A 20058-nucleotide genomic window follows, 5' to 3' on the forward strand; every position below is an offset into this window, starting at 1 on the left:
GCCACGCAATAAGCTCAGTGTTGCAAGAGAAAGGTTTACAATTTGAATAAATTGACTTAAAGGCTAAAACTCTGACAACAACTATGTTATTAACATATTTTGTTTTTAACAAAATTTTGTTTTTAACAAGTTTAGATTTGTTTTTAAAAACTTGAAACAATAATCCATTTTTTAAATACAATCATTAACTACAAACAGAGAGGCAGACATTACTGTTTTGACATAGCAATGGTAGCTATTTCTTCGTGCATTTAACTGCAATAAATAGGTACATATGTCACATGTAGACACATTTTTCATTTTTACCGTTGTTTTGGAACAAGATAGGTTCCTACAGGCAATCTGTAAAGAAACCGCATTATTACAGATATTGAAAACACAAGTCTTGCCCTAACAATACTTCTTATGAGTTTTAACATTAAACCAATGACAATCCAAGTTCAACTGCATTCTCATCAGTCATTATTTTAAGTTGAACACTTTAAGTTTGAATTGAAACATTCCATCCAAGTAACCATCATAGGTATTGCATGGTTGAAGGTTAAAGTATTCTCAGTAAACTGTGGAGAAACAAATGGCTTATGTAAGGATAAACCTATTGACTGACTGACAAACAGGTGCAAAGTTATATACCGCTGCTTCTTTGAAGGGGGGCACAATACATTTAAGCCACACTGTGGGAATACAAGGCTTAATTCATACACATAAAGTGTCCTCCCAGATAACCCTGTGCAGTACGCACAGGCTTATCAGGGACGACACTTTCCTTACAGATTTTTTTTTTGTTTAAAGAAAGTCTCCTTTAAACAAATATAAAGTAAAGTGGAAAGTGTCATGCCTTATACATCTGTGCAGCTGCACATGCTAACATGGCACAACACTTGACACACATGCATTAAGCCCCATTTTTCCAGAGTGTTACTCATTTGCATAAGAGTATGGTCTATATACCACTGACTAGAATATATTGAAATGTTTGAAAATATTTAACCAACGAATAACCCCCAGTAAGAGTATGGTCTATATACTACTGACTAGAATACAGTACAGCCAACGCGGCACAAACATAATCCGCGGCTATGCCACAGCCAGATTATTAGTACGCGGCGGCCGAATCGTGTGTTCACGCGGCGTATCGCCGTGGCACTCGGCATTGATCCGCACAATGACGCCGAGTCTGTATAACACTCGCGTACTTTCGCGGAGTAAATCCGCCGCATACGTACGCAGTGGAACGAGTGAAAAGATATCCACCTACATGTACATACATGAATGTGTAGCGTAGAAACCAAGATTTACGCTGGTTTCATAATTATTATTTTCATGTTTTAATAAGCGATATGACATGTAATGCGCTTTAACAAATTATCCTTGAATTAATTACGCGCAACTGTTAATGTTTCGTTCGATTATCAAATTATCATTATTAAATTTGTAATCCGAAACACACTTCTGAATTTTAATGCTAACGCGACCTTTGGCAAATTCTAGCGTCAAATAAACAGTGCTAAAATATCCTTTGTTTCATAAAAAGCGCGTGAAAATTATGCAGTCATGTAGAACGTCGTTTGGAAAGTGTGGTTGTATTTTGTGTTGTATAATTACATGAACATCACGTCAGGCGTAAATCGCGTGTTCAGTGGGGAAAAAAAATGCCCGATTAGACGTTATTTCATCATCTCTTTAAATAGTAACAAATGCCATAATGTATTTGATACTTATGGAGAATGTTTGTGTATCGTAAATATTTACCAGCATTTGCTTTAAAACTGGAATATGCGGGATTATCGGGTAATTAGTAGCGATATTAACTGTATAATATGAACAAAACAAGGGACAAAATTGTCACAAAACCAGGTTTTCATTGTGAAAAAAAATCTGATAAAGGGAGAAAACTCAAACTGAACTTTTGAAATGAACAAACAAAATTAACCCCCTTTGTAAGTTTTTTTTTTTAAATATATTTTTAGTCGTGGCGACCTTGACATTGGAGATATTGACGTGATTCTTTCGTGCGACACACCGTCCCATGATGGTGAACAAATGTGCCAAATGATTTTAAAATCTCACAATGAATGACATAGTTATGGCCAGGACAAGCTCATTTATGGCTATTTTTGACCTTTGAACTCAAAGTGTGTCCTTGACCTTGGAGATATCGACGTAATTATTTCGCCAGCACACCGTCCAATGATGGTGAACAAATGTGCCAAATGATTTTAAAATCTGACAATGAACGACATAGTTATGGCCCGGACAAGCTTGTTCCGCCCGCCCGCCAGCCCGCCCGCATTCGCCAATCTAATAACCAGTTTTTTCCTTCGGAAAACCTGGTTAATAAAATGTGTTTATATACGCATATTCAAACCATTATAGTTATAATAAGCTGATAATTAACAAAACAACAAATACGTCTTCACCGTGTTGATTATTGATGTGGCTTCAAACTGCTTATTTTCTCAGCTTAAATATAATAGCAAAATCAACATGCAATTAATTTATAAATCCACCATATGCTGGAGCCTTGACCACTTGTATGTGCGAAAAACATCATTACGTGACCTTGTTTATGTGTGAAATACATACACTACGGGCGGGAAACAAACTTAATTGGCCAGACACATTAACTATGCTTACATGTATATGCTAATACAATCCGCGCACAATAAATTATTATTTTAATTATTATTATAATTGTTCTTTCAAAATTTGATAACTACATGTAACTAATAATTTTAAAGATTTTTTATTTCATGATGCGCATCGACTTGGCATCATGTCGCGGATCGCGGCATGCCTCGGCGGACAGATGCGAAGCTTCGCGGCGAAATGCGACTTGCCGCCGCATACTGACGCGGCTTCAACGACTGACGCGGCATCGATTTGTTTCGCCTTGCCGCCGCGGATCGCGAAATACGTTTGTTCCGCGTTGGCTGTACTGTATATTGAAATGTTTGAAAATATTTAACTAACTAATAACCCCCAGTAAATTAGATGAATATTAAGTTATACATAAAAGACTCAAATGTCTCACCATTGGCAGGAAATAACATTTATAAATGACACAGATATTTGTAGCTTAGCTTAACAAGAATTCACATCTTGACTATTACAGCGATTTCTTTTCTTCTTTATAAAGTACCAGAAAAGGGCACTTTCCCAATAAGGAGAAAAACCATACACATTTCCCATTTGCTGTAAAAAAAATCCCAAATTGAAGGTTTCTAAAAAAAATATTATTTTTTGTTAAATAAATTGCAACATTTAGTTAGTTTCACTATGCAGCTCTATCGCCTGAACTTAAGTAAATATAATATTGACAACTTAACACCATTTAGTTATCAATTTTAAAGTATTTGGGAGCAAAAAATCAAATGCACCAATTTCCCAAAATGAAGACTTCGCAACGCAAATTTTCCCAATTTCAGGTTTTTTCGCTCACAATTTTCCCAATTGGACTAGTACAGGTACTTTTCCCGATTGGGCAAAAAAAAAAATCGCTGTATTATATTTAATTATGGAATGCAAATACTTTCTACATAATTTATATTGTGCATGTGACTAAACATTCTTCAATCTGTAAATGTGACCATTGGCATTCTGCAACCTATGTTAAACAACACACTATATACCTGTTAGAAAGATTGCAAGAAACTTTACTTAAAGATCATTTATTTTCAGAATTAGTTTTCTTTATAATAAAATCTGGTTTTACATGCCTCCAAACTCTACTATTCAGACTAGTGTGCTAGTTTCCCTAAAAGGAAGTTACCCATTCAGCCTAGTTTGCTAGTTCATCTGAAGGGAAGTTATCCATTCAGGCTAGTTTGCTAGTTCATCTGAAGGGAAGTTACCCATTCAGCCTAGTTTGCTAGTTCATCTGAAGGGAAGTTATCCATTCAGGCTAGTTTGCTAGTTCATCTGAAGGGAAGTTACCCATTCAGGCTAGTTAGCTAGTTCATCTGAAGGGAAGTAACCCATTCAGGCTAGTTTGCTAGTTCATCTGAAGGGAAGTTACCCATTCAGCCTAGTTTGCTAGTTCATCTGAAGGGAAGTTATCCATTCAGGCTAGTTTGCTAGTTCATCTGAAGGGAAGTTACCCATTCAGGCTAGTTAGCTAGTTCATCTGAAGGGAAGTTACCCATTCAGGCTAGTTAGCTAGTTCATCTGAAGGGAAGTTACCCATTCAGGCTAGTTTGCTAGTTCATCTGAAGGGAAGTTACCCATTCAGGCTAGTTTGCTAGTTCATCTGAAGGGAAGTTACCCATTCAGGCTAGTTTGCTAGTTCATCTGAAGGGAAGTTACCCATTCAGGCTAGTTTGCTAGTTCATCTAAAGGAATATACTTGTGTGCCACATACAGGCAGCTTATACATGTAGCATGGTTACCTACCTGTTTAAGAGTTCTTCATTTACAGATTCTAGCAATCCCCTGTAATAGGAGGAAGACCATTTGCAACTGATATGCGCTACGTTATAATATGAAGCCAGGAAAACTCAAACAAAATGTAGGGTAGACAATTAGTATTAAAGGGGGATAATCAGATTATTTGGTGCTATTAACATTTAAATAGCTACCACAGTATTCATATTATCATACAGGTAATTAATTAACCAGGATGGAAATAGATAAATGTAAGATAAACCAGTATATTATCACTCATCTGCCCACACAAACTTGAGAGAGGAAATTGAGACAGATGCAATACAAGATAATATGCAGTGTTTCAACTGCAAATGAGCCTTGTTTTGGGATAACATGGTTAAATGCATGTGCTAAGTGTTGTTTCAGATAAGCCTGTGCAGTCCACTAATCAGGACGACACTTTCTGCCTAGACTGGATTTTCTTTGGAAGAGACTTCCTATAACTGATAATAACATAAAAGTGGAAGGTGCTGTTATTGAATACCCAGTGCATGCTGCATAGACCTATCTGAAACAACACTTTACACACATGCATTAAGACCAGTTTTCTCAGAATGAGGCTCAATGCGTCAATTTGCAATCTGGAATACTACTTATTACACTGGTGTTATGTTCATTCTGATCAAATTGTGTATTTTGGAATTTTATCATTTTAGTTTGGTCTGCATGTAAAAACTTAAAACTGCACTTTATTTTGTTGATAAAGGTCATGTTTAATTTACAACAAACTGGGACACACTGAAACTAGAGAGTTTGATGAAGCGAAAGTGCAAAAAGCCAAAGTTCTTACTAGACTTCTATAGAATAACAAAGTTTAATACAAACAATAAAACCATCAAACATAAAGAAAAAACATTACAAAAACCTTAAAGGAACACTACTCTAAGATACTTTGCAGATACATTGAGTTAGGCAAAACCTTGAGTTAGGCAACTGAAGTCATTTAACCACACTCTGAGAAAATGGGTCTTAACACGTGTGCCCAAAGTGCAGTCTGCACAGGCTCATCGGAGAAAACACATTCCCCGTAAACTGGATTTTCGCAGAAGAGATGAAAAATACAATCACACTGGAAAGAGTTGTCCCTGATTAGCCTGTGCTGAATGAACAGGCTAATCTGGGACAACACTTTATAAACGTGCATTAAGCCACATTTTTCCGGAGCAAGGCTCAATTTCAGGTGAAAATGCAGTGCCTTACTTTTGAGAGGGATCTTCTTTCGGCCAGCTGACTGCTGTCTTATACTGCTCATCCTGAAATATGGGTATCAAGATCTCAAAACAATCAAATGATCACCATGACTAAATCGTATATTTCAAAGTACCTTTAATATGCCAGAGGTGACACTAAAAGAATGAATGCAGGAATAGGTATGTGTAAAAGTACACTTATAAATACTACAAAACTTCAGGCACTGATTAATTCTAAAATGAGTAAATATGTTGATAAATCTCAGTCGAAAAGGCTCACAATTATTAAGTGCGATCTTTACAATGAGCAGATTGAGATACCCATGCTTTCTGCACATCATCTCAATGACCTTTGCATTGAAGGCAAGTTTGATTACAATTCTTGAAAGGATGTAGTATCTATGTAGAGGACTCGAGTCCAATGTGCCAGCATTCCTCTCCTGCGATGCGGCTGGATATTAAGTATCCACTATGCATTGTGGCTTAAGCTACTTATCATCAGATCTTTTTTTAGACATGAGATGCTGGAATCATAATTATAAGATGTGCTAAGATTAATAGAATGTTTGGGTTTTCGGACTTTGGTTTATTTGGATTGTGACAACATTTACTCTCAACTCAAAATTGGTATAGACCCTTCCTCTTAAGTCTATTGGACTTGGTGACAAATACTTACTGTTGAAATATTGTTGGCAATATTACCTGAAAAGAAAAAAGAAAACATTGAGGTTATTGTTTAAGACAAAATTTATTGTTGAATTCTTAACCACTTTTTTAGGAACAAGCAAGATGGCTGTCAGCAAACATGCCAAGCCCATTTATGTTATTATTTAGCAAGCTAGACCATTAGCCTTCGGTGTGATTTTGACATTTGACCAACAGGTGACAAACCTTTTCACATTTTTAATATTGTTGGAAAATTATATTGCACGATGAATGATGATGTTACAGTCTTGACAATCTGTTTAATGGTCAACTGATCTTTGACCTAAAAAAGTGACCTTGATCTTTGAGATTAGGAGACGGTCGATACCTGATACATTATATTGTCTCCCAACAGTGAATTTTTTTTGAAAATGTAAAGTTATTTTAAATGGCTTGATGAATTACTAAGCTATATTTTGTAGACTTGGATGCATACACACTTATGTAAACTTGAAAACTTGCACGGCTATAGTGAGCTTTGTTATTTTTATTTTTTATTTAGGAAAAATAAGTTTTTAGCTTACTTGAAAAAAAAATTCATTTAAGATAAACTTAGCAAATGTCAATAGTTGATAATACAGCACGATTAGTTTCCTTGCACCATTACACATTTAATGAATTGTTCATAAAAAAATTTGAGCTGCCCTCTGGGAAAACAGGGTTTAATGCAGATTACATAAAGTATCGTCCCTGATAAGCCTGTGAAGTTTGCACAGGCTAATAAGAGACAACTCTTTACACTTAAACTTGTTTTGGGTTTACAAAAGACTTACTTAAAACGAAAAATTTCATAAAAAATGAGATTTTTGTCCTTGATCAGCCTGTGCAGAATGCATAGGCTATTGTAGGATAACAGTTGACGCACATGAAGAATGCATAGGCTATTGTAGGATAACAGTTAACGCACATGAAGTTAGCCCTGTTTTCCAAGAAGAAGGCTCAAATCCATCTTTTACACTGAGTGATAAATACGTTTTGGGATATACATGTATATGACTGTTCAGGGCTACATTGAAACTCACTAAGCGCCTGTCGATGTCTACTGTCGGAGTTGGCAGAGGGGATTCTCTGTGGAACGTTTGCCAACAACTGAAACAGAAAATGTAACCATGACAACACAAACAGATGTCATGAGTACAAAAATATACATGAATTCAAAACCTTGAAATTATTGTGTTTTTTTCTTTATCATAAACAGATATTTAATGAGTAAATAATCATTATGCACACAATTATTTCATAAATAAATAATCTATTAATATATTCATATAACAAATGTTAAACTAGCAATAATAGCCAAATGGTGTACACAATTATTTCATTAACCATTTTGCGCAGTATGTTGCAAAGAATGTGTATCTATTCAATGTGGCTGATATTCACCTTATCAGCTAATATCTTCACAATGGATTAACTAATGCTAAAATATTCATCTGACCTATCAAACTAATAAAAGTGATAGAGCAAATATTTCACGCTTTCTGATTGGCTAATATTTGCTAATATTATTGCTTTTTAATTTAAGATTCACAACTTTTGTAGTCGTGAGGGCAGGTCTTGGAGAGTTGAGCCTTGTTCTGAGAAAACAGGGTAAAATACACGTGCATAGTGTTGTCCAAGATTAGCCTGTACAGTCCCCACAGGCTAATCAGAGACAACACCCCTACACTGGATTTTGCCTAGATTTTCTTTGGGGAAGTACTTCCTGTTAACAAACAAGGATATCAGTAAAACTGATGGATGCTCCCCAATGATGCTTTGTCAATATATGGGTTAATTGTGTGGAAACTTATCAAAAGTGTGACGGAAAAATCTATTATTAGCCTTGGTGACCTTGACCCCAGTGACCTCAAACGTCATCAAAAGGTAGAGGTCCATCCAAGGTACCTACATGCCAAATATGAAAGAGATCTGTAAAGTATTGAAGGCTCTATGAGAAACTGTAACAAAAGTGTGAAGGAAAATCTATTATTAGCTTTGGTGACCATGACCCCAGCGACATTAGGTAGATAGAGTTATGGTTCTTAGTCACTGCACTTCTACTACTTGCCATCTGTTTATATTTCAAGTTTCAAGTAAATGCCTTTAGTAAATTTGGAGTTATGCTCCGGACAAAAATTTACTTTGAAATTAAATAAAGGGAGATAATTAAAAAACTACGGTAGATAGAGTTATGGTTCTTAGTCACTGCACTTTTCCTACTTGCCATCTGTTTATATTTTAAGTTTCAAGTAAATACCTTTAGTAGATTTAGAGTTATGCTCCGTACAAAATTAACTTTGAAATTAAATAAAGGGAGATAATTCAAAAACTAAGGTAGATAGAGTTATGGTTCTTAGTCACTGCACTTCTCCTACTTGCCATCTGTTTATGTGTCAAGTTTCAAGTAAATCCCTTAAGTAGATTTAGAGTTATGCTCTTTACAAAAATATACTTTGAAGTTATATAAAAGGGGAGATAATTCAAAAACTAAGGTAGATAGAGTTATGGGTCTTGGTCACTGCACTTCTCCTAGTTGCCATCTGTTTATATTTAAAGTTTCAAGTAAATCCCTTCAGTACATTTAAAGTTATGCTCCGGACAAAAATTTACTTTGATATTATATAAAAGGGGAGTTAATTCAAAAAGTAAGGTAGATAGAGTTATGTTGTTTGGTCACTGCACTTCTCCTAGTTGCCATCTGTTTATATTTCAAGTTTCAAGTGAATCCCTTCAGTACTTTTAGAGTTATGCTCTGGACAAGAATTTAGTGCGGAAGGACAAACTGGCAACTATATGCTTCCCATATATATATATGGGGAGCATAGAAATACCATAAAAGCAGACAGTGTTGTCCCTAGTTAGACTGTGCAGACTGCACAGGCTTGCACAGGCTAATCAGGGAAGACACTTTACACAAATGCATCAAAGCCCCTTTTTCCAAGAAATACGCTAAATTTCATTTCCCTACCATATTCTAGATATTAGTCCCATATTAACATACATTACCTCATCCTCATCGTCAGGCTGTATTTCATATGTAGTTGAATGTGGATTGCGTACTTTATCTAAAATCTCCTTAGTTAATCTTCGAGTTAAATCACCCTGCATAAATTGGTGCTGAAACACAAGCATGGACATATGACATTAGAAATTCCGTTCACAAAAAAATCATGAAACCAAGTTCTAAACACCTTCATATGACTCATTTATAGATCAATGCCGTAGACACATGCCCATATTAACCAACTGATTCTTAGACTTAAGTATAAAGAATAGACCTTGAACCAAGAAATCTTATTTCAGAGTTTAAATAAATGCAGGCTATGAACTGTATTTATGTCCTAAGCACACTGTTCTTTATGAGGAATGATGTTATTTGATGTGTTACATGTCAGGAAAGACTTGAGAATAAAGAATATTGTGAATATTTCAGTTTTAAGAATATTCCATATTCTTAGACTTATGTCTAAGAATTGGATAATGAAAACGGGCCACAATCTTGGATTTGCCAAATTGTAGTTGATTTCAGTACAGTAATGTTTGAAATAATTAAAAGTCTGTCATTGTTTGTACCAAATGCATGGCATTATTGAGGATCAACATTACGTTACACATAAAATCTATTTATATTTCACTATGTAAGCATACCTCTAATAGTTTCTCAGCTGGTGGTCTTTTCTTAGGATTTTTAGTTAAAGATATTTTCACAAAGTTGTGAAACACTGGAGACCTGCAATGCAATAACAGTTGTCCTCTTTATTGGCAGATAGTAAAAGAACACTCTAGATACTAATAACTATTATTTGTATATGAGCCTTCTTCTGAGAAAACGGGGCTTAACGAATGTGCGTAAAGTGTCATCCCAGATTAGCCTGTGCAGGCTGCACAGGCTAATCTGGGATGACACTTTCAGCATGCATACAATCTGGAATTTCCACTTCAATTTTTATATGACTGAGTATCAAGGAATGCCTTTATAAAACTAAACATAGCAGCACCTTGCTTAAATATACAAATTTTGAGCTAAGCACTTGTGTTCTGATCTCGATAAAAATACACTGCAGTATCACAATAAAGCACTTAAATGTATTTTCATTACATTAAAAAAAAACTCATTTTACTTAAAATCACATTGAGACAATAATAATTTTTAAATACAAGTAGTTGTTTGAGTAGAAGTAAATACCACATACATTTTGAACCTATTGTTCATATGTTACAAGCTTAAAAGATACTCACCACTTGCTCTTGTCTTTTAATTGTGGAGGTTTAAAACCACTTTTGGACATTAGGAACAGGGCCCTAAAACAGCCAAGAATATGGTATGATGAAATCACATAACCTGGAGAATATTGATTTTGCTTTGATCTTAAGAAGGGTTAGAAAAATACACTAATCGGTGAATAATAAAGGCCCGCTGACTCTGATTTCGAAATTCAAGCTCCCCTGTGAGGGACCGTTAATTGACCTGTGGAAAACACTGGTTACTGCGGAGACAGCAATTTTCAGGAATTGTTAATGCCAAATTTGACCTTTGACCTCTAAAAGTGACCTTGACCTTTCAGGCTGGGAGATGAGTGTTACGTGCTACAAATTGTCTTCTGATAGTTTTTATTTGTGCAAAGTTATTAAAATATCCATCCATATATAGCAAAGTAATGGCTGAGACAGGAATTGTCAAGCTGTTTTATGGCCTGAGAACATACCTCATTGGGTGGAGATCAAACATGGGTGGTTGTAGCTCTGCAAACTCTATGGCTGTGATGCCCACTGCCCAGATATCACACTGCTGGTTGTAGCCACCCTTACGTTCTACTGCTGCAACTTCAGGGGCCATCCTGCATGATAACACACAAGAGAACTGTGCTTAATGCATGTGCGAAAAGTGTCATCTCAGATTGGCCTGTGCAGTATGCACATGATAATCAGGGACAACACTTTCCGCTTATCACTTTACCCCTTAGAAACTTATTTTCACGCATTTGAAGTCCCTTAGAAAGTTATATTTAATTTAAGACCTTTCTAACTAGATTCAAGTTTTAAAGGCTTCATTTCCAAACCCAAGATTCTGATGAGCAGCAAACAGCATAAAACCTGAACAGACTGTGAGTTACTCGCAGGCTGTTCTGGTTTTATGTTGTTTGCACATAGCCATTTTCATTTTGCTTCTAAGTGGGAAAGGGTGAAATGGTATTTTTTCGTTCAAAGGAAGTCTTATTAGCAAAAAGACAATAAAGCTGAAAGTGTTATCTTTAATTAGCGTTTGTGGATTGAACAGGAAAATCTCAGATGACACTTAACAGATTATCATTAAGCCCAGATTTCCCATCAAGAGGCTTGAAAAAAAAAGTTTACATTTATATAGTTAATAAAAGGTGGCGTAATCCAATATAGCTAATCAAACTATTTGTCAAACAAAAGTAAGGCATCTCCAATCTATGATTTTTAAGTTGAGAAGGAAATTCCAATTTGATTTTTTTTAACTTTTAAATACAAACAAGATGTGTTTGTGAAACACTATGTCCCCCCATATATTAGACACTAAATATGCGATTTTGACCCATATATTTGACCTTTGACCTTGAAGGATGACCTTGACCTAGACATAAAAATGTGTTTGTCAGAAACACTATGTCCCCTTCTGCGCCGCTTTGAATTAAAAAAAAATAATTGACCTTTGACCTTGAAGGATGACCTTGACCTTTCACCACTCAAAATGTGCGGCTCCATGAGATACACATGCATGCCAAATATCAAGTTGGTATCTTCAATATTGCCGAAGTATTCATAAAATGAGCAATTTTGGCCACATATACTTGACCTCTGACCTTGAAGGATGACCTTGACCTTTTACCACTCAAAATGTGCGGCTCCATGAGATACACATGCATGCCAAATATCAAGTTGCTATCTTCAATATTGCCAAAGTATTCATAAAATGAGCGATTTTGGCCACATATATTTGACCTCTGACCTTGAAGGATGACCTTGACCTTTCACCACTCAAAATGTGTGGCTCCACAAAATACATATGCATGCCAAATATCAAGTTGCTATCTTCAATATTGCAAAAGTATTCATTAAATGAGCGATTTTGGCCACATATATTTGACCTCTGACCTTGAAGGATGACCTTGACCTTTTACCACTCAAAATGTGCGGCTCCATGAGATACACATGCATGCCAAATATCAAGTTGCTATCTTCAATATTGCCAAAGTATTCATAAAATGAGCGATTTTGGCCACATATATTTGACCTCTGACCTTGAAGGATGACCTTGACCTTTCACCACTCAAAATGTGCGGCTCCACAAAATACATATGCATGCCAAATATCAAGTTGCTATCTTCAATATTGCAAAAGTATTCATTAAATGAGCGATTTTGGCCACATATATTTGACCTCTGACCTTGAAGGATGACCTTGACCTTGACCTTTCACCACTCAAAATGTGCAGCTCCACGAAATACATATGCATGCCAAATATCAAGTTGCTATCTTGAATATTGAAAAAGTTATTGCAAATGTTTAAGTTGGAGCAAACAGACCAACGCACAGACCTACAGACAGGGCAAAAATAATATGTCCCCCACTATAGTGGGTGAGGGACATAAAAATGAGTACCATTATTCTATGGAAGGGAATATCCGCCAGTAGATGCATGCGATTAAACGACATTCTTATTTAAATACAGAACATGCATGCTGTTGAATTTCATTCTTATTTTAATTACTGACATATGCATTCTGATACATGGCAGTTGCATTTTGCCTAGTTACAGTTGCTGTGAAAACATTTCATCTTCTATGGAAGGGGATGTCCGCCAGTCCATTCATGTTGCTAAATGTCAATTGCGTATTGCTTAATGACAAATGTATATTGCTTAACGACAGTTCCATGTTGACATTTACAATTGCATTTTGGTATATGACAAATACTTTTTGGATTGTGCTATTCGTTACCAACATACTGTTTGTACATGATTCCGACTTTACACTAGTAATTACACTAGCAATTACACTAGTAATTACACTAGCAATTCAACAAGACGAAAGCAATATGCACTAAGCATGTTGCAAGGCATGACGCAGCATGAAGTTAATCAAATGCGATATGACAATTTGTGATATGTAATTCATATAAAGCGGAGAACCAGAAATATCGGGATCAGTAAACTCCAAGTTATTTTATTACTATTAAACCACTAGCTATTTTTGTCGAAAAAAGCCCTGTCTCTGCGAGTCAGTAAAACGGCAGAAGCAGGCTGGATGCGTGTGCCCAAGCAAGTCGATGCATGGTAAAATTTCAGTACTTTCGTACACCCGTCTTTGCGTTTCAGTCACACAGAACGTTAATTATTAACACAGCTGCGCACTTTGGAAGCGTCAATTGATATTTTGTTGACTTACAGAGTAAAATAATATTTAAGATTTGTACGTCATTTTCATTTTTCATACATCTTAGAAATCATTTTCAGGGACTTTTTCGCAGTTTAAGAAAAATCTCATTCAATACGTTTTCAAACAAATCTATAATGTTTCCCTGGGATTCGAACCCGGGTCCTGTGGAAGCAAAAAGCAAGAGGGTTACCACTGCGCCAAGCACGCTTTTATAAATTATTGCGAATAATAACAGCTATGTTAGTAATACTCGTATTTTAAAAATTATCGATGAAAAGCTTCACAAAAGCTTTATTATTTTATCGATTTCGAATGATGAGTATCCATAAATGAAGAAATAATTTTCTAAGCCAGGAGCGTTATTTCGCCTGTTTACAAAAATGTATACATTCTTGTTTGAATCTAAGACACTTTCTTCTGAAAAATCGTAATTTTTCCAAACTGTGAACAAGTCCATCTAACTGCCCCACGCCCTCCCAAAGAACAATACTACCTTAAAATTGAATAAAACATTTTATTAAAATTAAATAACCAGAAATTGCAGCTATATTTCAAAATTCGTCCAAACGTTTGTGCATCTAGTTAGAAAAAAATATCATAGGTATTGCCAAACTATAATTATTAATACATAAGATCATTTAATTTGTATGACAAATAGAAGCATTGTACAATTAAAATAATCAAGTATACATTATTGCACAAAATATGAAGCGCATAACTTAAAAAAATAAATAATCTATTGTTTTTTACAATATTTTAGAATGTACGCAACTGTCAAAGGTTTCTATATTTTGAAAATTTATATTTTATGATATTGTTTAATGTTAAGTGATTATAAGCCACTTTTATGCAAATGCATAAAACCGTTATTAAATGGACAGATATATTATTTTTTGGAAATGCATCTATGCAACGCAGAACACATTGAATGTCTATGGATGTCTTTCACGCATGTAACTTTTTTATGTTACATCCTTTTTACAGTTTAAACATTTTGTGTAAATTGTCATCTGTCAGGGGATAACGTATTGAGAACCGTTTTTAAAGTGCGAAATTTGAAGTTATGCTAAAACAACTCAGAAAATCAAAATAAACCGTTTCAAAACAAACAATTAACACATCGTCGTTCACAATGTCTCCGATAATGTTTATCTTAGTAGTTTTTATGCTTATGTAAGCAACTGGGTGTAGTTTTTATCTAAAGAACACATGATGGCCGCATTTTTGTTGTTGAAAGTCGATACACCAGCTAAACTAATATTAAATGTCCAACAGTGTATTTTTTCCCGCCATTTTTTTTTCAATCAGTGCACAAAGTGCTTAATTTCTCATGTAACAATTACTGAGTGCTCAGAGCATTCAATCCTTGTAAGTGTTTGATGACTTTGTCAGGACAGATTTGATTATCGCGTGACTATCAAGCTAGAGTGGTGCTTTGAACATTCGCTTCTCACATAAGCGGTGCATGTGGGTTTAGTTGTTGCTCACATACTGGACAGTTGGGTTTTCCTCCGAGTACTCTGCTCTCCTTATGATCTCGCAAAGTAAAAAGGGGCTTCGCAATATATTTTCGCACGCACCTATACACGTAACCATACACGCGTAATCATATTCTTTATAATAAACTTTTCTAAACGAATACATCTCTTTGCGGTATGTACTATCAGCAAAACAAGCTCGGACGCCAATATAATTGTTTCGACAAAAGTAGTGTACACACCGGGAATTATCGTACACCTGGAGAGTTGTCTCCCTGTATAATAATTTGCGCTAGAACGTCCACTTTATTATTGGTTCCATGTAAAAAAATAACACTGTACATGCATAGTAAGATCATCGAAGCAGCAACAAAGTAAAATGTACTTAGGCAAGCACAGATGTAAATAGCAGTAGTATAAATAAACATTTCAATATTGAAAAGCTGAACGCAAATTTAATCACACCAACAACAAATGGTTTTCATGAAGGGACTTAACATAAGCTTTAATGCGCATGAACAATGAATTTTTTTTACGGCAAATGCAATTAACAAATATACAATTGTAATGTAACAGAATTCAAATGCAAGTTGTAATATGTCAAAGTGGAGTTGTCAATAAGCAATAACAATTGTCATTTAGAAATATGAAATAGTCATTTAGCAATAAGCATGAACTGGCGGATAAACCCTTCCATATTATTCAAGTATTTAATGCCATTTATAGCGCATTATTAACATTTATCAGTAAACATTCATGCCTTTGAAAATAAGATGCATGTGTGGTTTTAATTGATCACTAAACATGATGTACAACAAAATTAACACAAGGGTTAAAAAAAAAAGAAGAACAGCATAATGTGCTGCTTCTATATATTTATTTAATACATACCAATATGGAGTCCCAATGAAAGACTTTCGTTTGCACATAGTCTGTGTAATCTGTGCAGACACACCAAAATCAGCTGCAATGAAACAGACATGTCATCATCATTATACCATCATCATCATCCTTATCATTGTCATCATGATCACTGGTATCATTAGCATCATCAACCTCATCATGACCATCATAATCATTATCATCCTTATTATTGTCATTATGATCACTGTTATCATTAGCATTATCAACCTCATCATGACCATCATTATTAATATAATCTTAACTACCATCTTGTTATCAATTATAACAACAGTGACCATGGTCCAAGGGTCTATTGGGGCCATTGCAACTTCCAAATAACTCACAATAAGCATGTTGCGCAAAAGTAAGCTAAAACTCCTAAATGAATATCACATCCCATTTCAGTCATTTAGTAATATCAACAGCAATGATAAATTTGCCTTCAATTAAAAATGATATGTGCAAATAACATCCTGAAAATATTGGAAATGCAATTCGAATTGTTATTCAAACATTAAATTAATGACTTAATAGTTTTTTTGTATTTTGTTGATTTCTTGCAAGATAAATTCATGCTAAATGAGTGAGAAATGAGAAACCCTGTTGTATATGAGCCATGTTCTGGGAACACTGGGCTTAATGCATGTGCATCAAGTGTCATCCCAGATAAGCACAGGCTAATCAGGGACGGAACTTTATGCCTTAACTGAATTTTTGTTTAAAAGAGACTTCCTTTAAAATATTTTTTTGTAAAAAGTGGAAAGTGTCATCCCTGATTAGCCTGTTAGGACTGCACAGACTAATGTGGGATGACACTTTACGCGCAAGCACTAAATCAAGAACATGACTCATATATTGACATACCTAACTTCACGTCTCCATCATCTGTAAGTAGAATGTTGGCACCCTAAAAAGGAAGAAAGAAATCACACATGTTACAGGACACTCATGGTACCAGTATTTCAATGTTGATTGTTGATTTCAATTATTAAACATGATTGCATAGACAAACATTTTTTTTTAAATGCCTGTACTTCTAAAGTGATTTATGTTGAATAGCACTCTATATATACAATATATAACTACATTTATTTTATAAACAAGTATGTAAAGCGACAATGTCATCCCTGATTGACACTTGACCAACATGCATTGAGCCCGTTTTTCACAGAATGTGGTGCAATAAGTTGAATTTATATTGGCCTTATTTTTGAGGCTAAGACAGCAGAAGTAGGCAGGAACAACTATCTGAAGCCCAACAATAAGGTCAATATGAGCCTTGGTCAAGAAAAACTGGGCTTGATGCATAGTCCAAGATTATGTGTGTCTGCAAAGGCTAATCAGGGACAACACCTTGTGCCTGCACTGGATTTTTGTATAAAAATGACAACCTTGGCATGAAAAATACTACAAGAGATGTGTTTGTCAGAAACACAATGCCCCCTAATTTGCCAGTTTGATTTTTTTTTTTAATTTGACCTCGAAGTATGACCTTGACCTTTCACCACTCATAATGTGCAGCTCCATGAGATACACATGCATGCCAAATATCAAGTTGCTACGTTCAATATTGCAAAAGTTATGAAGAAGGTTTAAGTTTTTTATTAAAGTTTTGGGACACACACAAGGACACATATGATGACAGACAGGCCAAAAACAATAAACCCCCGATCGTTCGATCCGGGGGTCGTGCCACTACAGATTTGCCTACCTTGATGTCCCTGTGCATCTTGCCTTTGCTGTGCAGGTACTGTAGCCCCTTGAGGGTCTCCCGACAGATGAACGCGATCTGAGGCTCCATCAGGGGACCCGTAACTGGGGAAACAACAGGGGAAAGTAAAGGGGAAACTGTATAGCAGCAGTCAATGTATATAACATAATTTTTGTTTGACAACAGGGTTAACTTTATAGCATCAGGCAATGTCTACACTATGATTTTACTTAAACACAATAAATGCTAAAATGCATGGTAGAGAATGAGCTGAGGACATGTATGCATCTCCTGCAATTTAAGTGCCTGTTGATATTTTACTTAAACACAATAAATGTCAACAAGGAACTTAAGTTGCAGGAGATGCATACATGTCCTCAGCTCATTCTCTACCAAGCATTTTAGCCTTGCTTTCACAAAATTAGGCTTAATGCATGAGTGTAAAGAGTCCCAGTCTGTGAAGTCAGCACATGTTAATCTGAGACGATATTTTATGCACATGCATTAAGCCCAATCTTCACACATCAAGGCTGATATAATTTTGCATATCATAGTTTTACACACTTGTGTATCCAAATATATTACTACTATTGTGTACAGAAGAGCCTCACCATGATAGATGTCCTGCATGGATCCACCTCCACAATACTCCATACAGATCCACAACTTGTCTCGTCTGAAACATTGACATTGCAATACATGAGCCTCCCTCTGGAAAAACGTGGATAAATGCATGTGCATAAAGTGCATTTCCAGAATAGCTGTGCAATCTACACAAGCTAATCTGGGACAATTTTTGCAACCTTAATTTGATTTTCAATTTACACAAAAATACCATGAAAGTGGAAAGTGTCATCCGTGATAAGCCAGCAGACTGCACAGGCTAATCTTGGATGACTCTATGCACATGCCTTTATACACATTTTCCTGGAAGGCTACTCATATCCTAAATTACCGTAAATTCCCGACCTTAACATTTAGTCAATATTAAAATAATAACGCATAAAAAACAACGAAAACAAACATTAACCTTTTAAAATAAATTCATTCTTCGCTGATTTGTTCCATTGTGATTTCCAAACAATGTTTTTAAAGCTCTTAAATGTCAATATTGTTGACATAAGTGTAAAGCGTCAGCCATTTTGTTTTACTACCCTTGATTCGCGGGTATGACGTCATACAAAAATTTAATGCAATGTCGAGTAATTAGGCCAAGCTAACTTATTTTTAACAGTTTAAATTGGTTTCTGCTGCAAATGAAACATTTAACAAAAAAGTCGAACACGAAATAACAATAAAATATTAACATATGAACAGGGTAAATTGCATGGAAAATGGGAGCAGCTCACATAACAACTGTGTCTGGTGGATTTTTTGAAAGACCCTGTGATGTAATGTATTTTTAGGCAATCTGTATAATTTTGAGGCTTTAAGAACAGACATATTCTTCTCCTTAACAGCTTTGTAACCATTTATCAAGGAAAGCGGTGACTAAAGCCTATACTTCTTGCGACAATGCTTATAAGGGATGGCCTTAACAAAACAAACAAGAAATGTGTTTGTCAGAAACACTATGTCCCCTTCTGCGCCGCTTTGATTTAGTTTTTTTGACCTTTGACCTTGAAGGATGATCTTGACCTTTCACCACTCAAAATGTGCAGCTCCATGAGATACATATGCATGCCAAATATCAAGTTGCTATCTTCAATATTGCAAAAGTTAAGGCCAATGTTAAAGTTTTCGGACAGACTGACAGACAGACTGACGGCCAGTTCAACTGCTATATGCAACCCTATCGGGAGCATAAAAAAAACTTGGGACACTACGTTTATGCATTTAGCCCAGTTTTCCCATACCTCAAGTAGCTGCCGAAATAGGCTACAATATTTGAGTGTTTGCAGTCCTTCATCATAATGATCTCCTGCTGGATGACAGCAAAGTCGTCACCAGGCTCCAGCTTGATCATCTTAATAGCTGCCATCTCCCCCGAGTTCCTCTCTCTCGCCTGGAACACACATAGGTATTGTGAGGCATTTAAAGACGTTTTTTTTTTTCGACATTAAAAGTGTGTTTTTATCTGTGATAAAAAATCATTGTTTTGTCTGTCATAAAAAGGCATGTTTTTGCATGTCATAAAAAGGCATGATTTTGTATGTCATAAAAAGGCATTTTTTTTTAATGTCATAAAAAGGCATGATTTCGTATGTCATAAAAAGGATGTTTTTGTATGTCATTAAAAGGCAGGTTGGTGTCTGTCATAA

At 35.5% G+C, this 20058-nt stretch overlaps 1 protein-coding gene across 7 annotated transcripts in view; it reads right to left on the reverse strand.

Annotated features, from left to right (window-relative positions):
- The window catches only part of LOC127873416 (mitogen-activated protein kinase kinase kinase kinase 5-like), a 94143-nt gene that overhangs the window by 58867 nt on the left and 15218 nt on the right, over positions 1 to 20058 (reverse strand). For 4 of the 7 annotated variants that reach the window (XM_052417262.1, XM_052417263.1, XM_052417266.1 and 1 more), the window contains exons 2-15: positions 19654 to 19802; positions 18409 to 18473; positions 17798 to 17901; positions 16951 to 16993; positions 16075 to 16147; positions 11009 to 11140; positions 10542 to 10604; positions 9951 to 10032; positions 9309 to 9419; positions 7343 to 7409; positions 6292 to 6317; positions 5626 to 5678; positions 4393 to 4431; positions 307 to 342 (exon numbers count right to left, since the gene is read on the reverse strand). In XM_052417262.1, coding sequence (XP_052273222.1) covers positions 307 to 342; positions 4393 to 4431; positions 5626 to 5678; positions 6292 to 6317; positions 7343 to 7409; positions 9309 to 9419; positions 9951 to 10032; positions 10542 to 10604; positions 11009 to 11140; positions 16075 to 16147; positions 16951 to 16993; positions 17798 to 17901; positions 18409 to 18473; positions 19654 to 19802 — 1043 coding nt within the window. The remainder of the gene's footprint in view (positions 1 to 306; positions 343 to 4392; positions 4432 to 5625; positions 5679 to 6291; positions 6318 to 7342; positions 7410 to 9308; positions 9420 to 9950; positions 10033 to 10541; positions 10605 to 11008; positions 11141 to 16074; positions 16148 to 16950; positions 16994 to 17797; positions 17902 to 18408; positions 18474 to 19653; positions 19803 to 20058) is intronic. The other 3 variants (XM_052417265.1, XM_052417264.1, XM_052417268.1) reach the window with 3 other exon arrangements.

The sequence above is a fragment of the Dreissena polymorpha genome, chromosome 3, assembly GCF_020536995.1.
Source record: "Dreissena polymorpha isolate Duluth1 chromosome 3, UMN_Dpol_1.0, whole genome shotgun sequence".
In the NCBI taxonomy this organism is placed as follows: domain Eukaryota; kingdom Metazoa; phylum Mollusca; class Bivalvia; order Myida; family Dreissenidae; genus Dreissena; species Dreissena polymorpha.